The 6,445-nt window shown below is 33.9% G+C and overlaps 1 protein-coding gene across 1 annotated transcript in view; it reads left to right on the forward strand.

Moving 5' to 3' along the window:
- LOC127631158 (xenotropic and polytropic retrovirus receptor 1 homolog) overlaps positions 1-3,883 on the forward strand; it is a 111,611-nt gene extending 107,728 nt beyond the window's left edge. Inside the window, exon 15 of the mRNA XM_052109167.1 lies at positions 626-3,883. Within this exon, the coding sequence (XP_051965127.1) occupies positions 626-683 (58 nt within the window). The 3' untranslated portion in view covers positions 684-3,883. The remainder of the gene's footprint in view (positions 1-625) is intronic.
- The last annotated feature ends 2,562 nt before the right edge of the window (positions 3,884-6,445 follow it).

The raw sequence follows: 6,445 nt of genomic DNA on the forward strand, positions 1-6,445 counted from the left end.
TTTGATGGAATTTTGAAATGAAATAGAAATTTTGTAAATTTTTAAATAGGCTAAAATATTTTTTTGTAATAATGTTTTTTGTAACATTTTAATATTTAATGTGTGAAATTTATTTCTATAAGTTTTATGAAAATTATGGCAGTTGTGCTGTCATTTCCACCACACCAAACAATTTTGCAAAAGTTTTTCTGAAAGTTTGGATATTTGTTTAGGAAATATTTTGTTCGCTATGAAATTAGCTCAAAAACTTTAAAAATGTCATTTCCATCACTGTAATTTCTGGCACAAAATTATATTGAAGACAATACAGAAACAGAGATTAGTTCCTGTGATGCATGTACATACACTGTTGGACATTGTTAGTAAACAAAAAATAAATATATATATATATATATATAACAAATGCTTATTATTTTCTAAAAATTCACAGGGATAAAAGTGCCCAAAGTTGAAGAAACACCCATATTTAATGAGTAATTTTAAATATACAGTAATGATAAAATATAAAAATTATTAAATGCTCTTCAATAAATAATAATACCCCTAATGTTTATTTTCTGTGACTTTACTGTTATTAACTGCTCTGACATATGTGGCTGGTTTTGTGTTTGTGTGTGTCTCATAGGTCTAAGAAGGACACTAAGGTGCTGATTGAGGATACGGATGACGAAGCTTTCAGCTGAATCCAGATCTCGCTGTCACTCCAACTCTCTCAGCTTTTTAGCAGTTCCTCACAGAGCTGCCTCAGCACACCAGATTCTAAACACACACACACACACACACACACACACATTTTCTCCCACACTCTCAAACCCATCTAAAGACAGGTACAAAAACAGCTGTGAGACATATCAGGACACAACAGTAATATCCTACAAACACAGACACACGGAAACACACCGATTTTCCACAAGGTACTTTTTTATTAGACTTTTTAATTGTGTTTCTTTATATTGATACGTTTTTGTACTTTTGTTTTGGTTTTTGAAACTATATTACTGCAGACAACTGTTTACAAACTTACAATAACTAGGAATCTACAGGGAGGAGAGAATTATCATTTTAAAAAATAACATGAAAAGTTATAATAATAGTTATATAATGCACAGACTCTATAGTCCACACTCTATAGCCGCAGCTCATTTAGAAATAGCAACAGCTCATTAGCTGTTGTTTTTTTTTTTCATATTTTTTATTTCTCAAATTTTTGGGGGGTTTTTCGTTGTCATGACATCAGAGTAGGGCCCTGGTGGCACTTTTAGGAAATGCTTGACATTTCCAAACCATTTAAAACCATAAGCATGTTTAGAGTTATATCTTTTCATCATATTTAATATCCAAATATGTTTCTACTACATGCATTGCTTTGTTATCAAAGCTGTCATTTTTGCCATGAATGTGTGTGTAAGAGAATGGAGTGTATGTGTTTTTTTTTTCCCTCGGAGAAGAATAGCTGATGTAAAACTAAAGGTTTACTTAGTTTAAACTCTGCTGTCCTCAATATAGATTCTTTATTTTCTGTCTTACTTTGACCAGTGCAACTACTGGAAGCAAACTTGTCAGGTCGACATTAAAAGTCATGTTTGGGTAAATATTACCCACTGCAAAAGATATCATGATCCTTTGAACTGTAATAACTGTGATGCAATTAACTTAAAATAAATAAATAAATCATGAATAATTGCCACCCATCTTAAATTTTTACAAATGCAACTGCTAACTAAAAGAAAGACATTTTTATGGAGCTAATGCATTTCCTACGTGGCATTTTGCATCACTTGCCATAACATTATAAGCCAAAGAGGAAATGCAAACACTGCCAGTTAATTATTATTCTTATGGTTGTGATATCATTCGAATTTTGTATTGTGTTGAACCAAAAAAGGTGCCGTTATATTTTGTGCATCTAACTGTAGTTCCTATGTGGTGAGGAGGTATCTTTTATCAAATCTCCTGACCAACATCCTTAATAATGGTGGCAATTTTTATTTTATTTTTTTGCTTGCTTGACACTTTAATGTGTTGACCTGTTTACAATCAGTTTTACATTTTGATGTGAAAATGTGTTTAGATGATTTAAAAAGTACATTTTTGAGAGACGTATATTACTACAATATATAAACTGTTCTCTCTGTGAATTTCAAACTGCACATTTAGGAGAAGAGAGGTGAAACATCATTTATTCATTCATGTCTGTTTTCACTTTATCACAATACTTTGATAGATGATGAAGGATACTCTTACGATACTCTTACTGTTAATACTGTTATGATTAATATACATTGTTGTCATCAAAAAAGAAAACACCAGGGCTGTTTTTAGCTGATATTTTGCTTGTTTACTTTTTTCAGTAGCTTGCGTTGATGGATTTTTGCAAGCACAATCTTTGAACTGTAATCTCTCTCTCTCTCTCTCTCTCTCTCTCTCTCTGTCCTGATTCTCTGTTTCTTATTCTCAATTGCTCTTTAAAAGGAAAGTGTTTGTTCATGCTTCATGAAAAATTATGTACAGATAGCAGGTTTTGTGTTCGTGAGCATAACATTTTAGTTTACTTAAAAAGTTTTTTGTCTTGCTTAAACAGACATTTAAGGCAAAATGTTTATGTTCAGTTGTCTTGAAAGCATGTTGTCTTGCATAGACAACCGGGAAAAACAGTTTGCACTCGTGTTTTATGAGATTTGTGCTTGCAAAAAAAGATAAAGTGCTATCCTCATTCTAAAATGTGTTGTTGCTGTGTTGTATAGGTCATTTTGTCTATTAATATTACTGAAATGTCAACCGTGCCATTCTTAAAACGACCTGAAAGCTTTTGGCACACTGTGTCTTAATTTGCTTTGTCTTCAGCTCTCAAAACTGACTTTCAAGGGGCGCACACACAAACTGAATAAATTATAGACTTTATCCATATATCTGATCCAAAATCACCTTAAATGGCACAAATTTGCCCCAACCACTCCTTTTGTGCATTATCAATTGTCCTGCCTGCATGCTACTTTTGTTTCGCACTGTAAATAGTTTTATTTTTCATTTTTTTACATGTGTAAAAAGATGTTGGTTAATTTATTGTAAAAAATGATTTATGTTCAAGTTGGAGGTTTTGCTTAAAATGAGCAGTATTATGTTAGATGAAGGCTAATTTAATTTGTCACAATCCCACACTGTCTTAAATAAGAATTCTGTCAAAATAGTGCAATTTAAGAGGCTTTAGTGAATATGGAATGTTATCTGTTAAATGTAAGTGAATATTTCTATTCATGACACTTACTCGTGTTGCACTAATTACACTTATTCATGTTGGGTGACCGTGGTTTTGTGTCAATATTGTGAACACTGATAAGAAATGACAGGTGAGAGGAGAGGATTCGACTTGTTAAAATTCTCTTATTCACCCTAACTATGGGTTTTGTTATGAGAGGAACCCTCAAAATGAAGGGGTTTAATCTTGTATGATTTTTTTTTACTTTTCAAATACAGCACTGAATTACACAAGCCCAGACATCATTTCTTCATGGGGGACAAAAGCTACATGTTGATTTTTGCTTGCTAAACCCATGATGTTATGTGCTTGATATCTCTGCATCTTTTATATCTCCTATCTCGATGTTGTATCCTTTCTTAAACAAATGACTGTGACAATGTTTGTAGTTGATAGATGATTGTACTTTTGAGCGTTAAGACTTCAAGAAAAATAGAATAAAATTGTGGTTCTGTGATTAAATAAAGACATAAAAAGAGAACATTTCTCACAGTTCCCCCATTTAACAAGTAGTTTGTAAATGTTGAGTGTATTACTATGATGGTCCCACCGATGATCTCATTTGTGTTTATGTATACACTTTGGTGATCCTGTCATATTTGGGTTTTATAAACCACGCTTATTTTTAAAACCTTCATATTGTGTCAGCCTTTTCATTTACTCAAAAGCATGATATTGACTAATTGAATTGATACATCAAGTTCAAGAAATATGTCTCTTCATATATATATATATATATATATATATATATATATATATATATATATATATATATATAATTTTCAACTCTTAGAACACTAAAACATTTTGTTTCTGAAAGATATGTATGCTTCTGTTCACTAAGGATGCATTAAATTGATCAAGAATTACAGTAATGATATTTATAATGTTACAAATGACTATTTCTATTTAAAAGCTGTATACTTCAAACTTTCTATTCATCTAAGAATCATCTACTTGCAAAAATCCAAGTGTTTAGCATTGAACACAGTTCATTGAAGCTGCCAGTTTAGGACCTGTGAGGGGTCTGTTTCTCAAACTAGAGACTCTGATGTAGGCCTACTTGTGCTCTTGTAGTTGTGCATCTGTTTCAGTTTGATATCTTCTTTCAAAATACTAGTGCATGGAATAGCTTTCATCTTTCAAAAAATAATAGACTGATGAATACCAGGAGAAATGTTTCTTTTTGGCCATTTTCAAAACCCAAATTTGACTTGAAAGTGTAAAGTGATTTGAGATGCAAGTGTACTCGGTTCTTCATAAAGTGTAAACTGTATTGTGATTTTTACACTTCATTAAGTAGCAGAACTGTTCTAATAATAATAACAAATAGTTGAGTGCCAAATTAGCACATTAGATTATTTTCTTGGTTGACTCGAGTAATGACTATTGAAAATGGGGCTTTTCCATGCTAATTTGAATCATTACTAATGTTTTAGCAATATTTTATCAATTTAACGCATACTTCGTGAACACATGCATTGATTTCTTTCAAAAACAAAAATGATTTAGTGTTCTAAAATTCTTGAACAGTAGTATGTGTGTGTGTGTGTGTGTGTGTGTGTGTGTGTATGTATATATATATATATATATATATATATATATATATATTCAGACCCCTTCATTTTTTCACATTTTGTTATGTTGTTGCCTTATGCTAAAATGCTTTAATTTATTCTTTTTTTTTTCACATCAATCTACAATCCATACCCCATAATGACAAAGCAAAAATCTGATTTTTGATAACTTCGCAAATGTATTAAAAAGAATAAACTGAAATATCACATTGACATAAATGTTCAGACCATTTGCTATGACACTTGAAATTGAGTTCAGGTGCATTACATTTATCTGAATCATCTTTGAGATGTTCTACACTTTGATTGGAGTCCAACTGTGGCAAATTCAATTGATTGGACATGATTTGGAAAGGCACACACCTGTCTATATAATGTCTCAAAGCTGAAAATGCACATTAGAGCAAAACCCAAGCCATGAGGTCAAAGGAACTGCCTTCAGAGCTCAGAGACAGGATTGCGTTAAGGCACAGATCTGGGGATGGCTAAAAAAAAAAATGTGGCTGTATTGAAGGTTCCCAAGAGCATTGTGGCCCCAATTATGGCCTCCATAATTCTTAAATGGAAGAAGTTTGGAACAACCAGGACAGTTCCTAGAGCTGGCTGCCCGGCCAAACTGAGCAATGGGGGAGAAGGGCCTTGGTAAGAGAGGTTACCAAGAACCTGATGGTCTCTCTGGTTGCGCTTCAGAGATCATGTGTGGAGATGGTAGAAACTTGCAGAAGGACGACCACCACTGCAACACTTCACTGATCTGGGCTTTATTGCAGAGTAGCCAGACGAAAGCCTCTCCTCAGTGCAAGACACATGAAAGGCTGCTTGAAATTTGCAAAAACTGACTGTGAGAAACAAGATTCTGTGGTCTGATGAACTGTTTGGCCTCAATTCCAAGTGTCATGTCTTGAGAAAACCAGGCACCACTCATCACCTGCACAATACCATCCCAACGGTGAAGCATGGTGGCGGCAGCATCATGCTGTGGGGGTGTTTTTCAGTGGCAGGGACTGGGGGACTGGTCAGGGTTGAAGGAAAGCTGATCGCAGCAAAATACAGAGATATCCTTAATGAAAACCTGGTCCAAAACATTCAGGACTGGGCCAATAGGACAATGACCCTAAGCACACAGCCAAGACAATGCAAGAGTGGCTTAGGGACAACTCTGTGAATGTTCTTGAGTGGCCCAGCCAGAGACTTGAACCCAATCGAACATCTCTGGAGAGACATGAAAATGGATGTCCACCAACAGACCCCATCCAACCTGACAGAGCTTGAGAGTATCTGCAGAGAAAAATGGCAGAAAATCCTAAAATCCAAGTGTGCAAAACTTGTTGTATCATATGCAAAATGACTTGAGGCTGTAATCATTGACAAATGTGTTTCAACTAAGTACTGAGTGAAGGGTCTGTGTACCCATGTCAGTGTGATATTTTAGTTTTGTTTTTTAATACATTTGCATAGTTAGCAACAATCAGTTTTTTGCTTTATCATTATGGGGTATGGAGTGTAGATTGATGTGAAAAAAAAAATATTTAAAGCATTTTAGCACAAGGCAGCAACATAAAAAATTTAAAGGGTCTGAATACTTTATGAATGTACTATGTGTGGGTGTGTG

This window comes from Xyrauchen texanus, chromosome 37 (assembly GCF_025860055.1).
Source record: "Xyrauchen texanus isolate HMW12.3.18 chromosome 37, RBS_HiC_50CHRs, whole genome shotgun sequence".
Taxonomy (NCBI): domain Eukaryota; kingdom Metazoa; phylum Chordata; class Actinopteri; order Cypriniformes; family Catostomidae; genus Xyrauchen; species Xyrauchen texanus.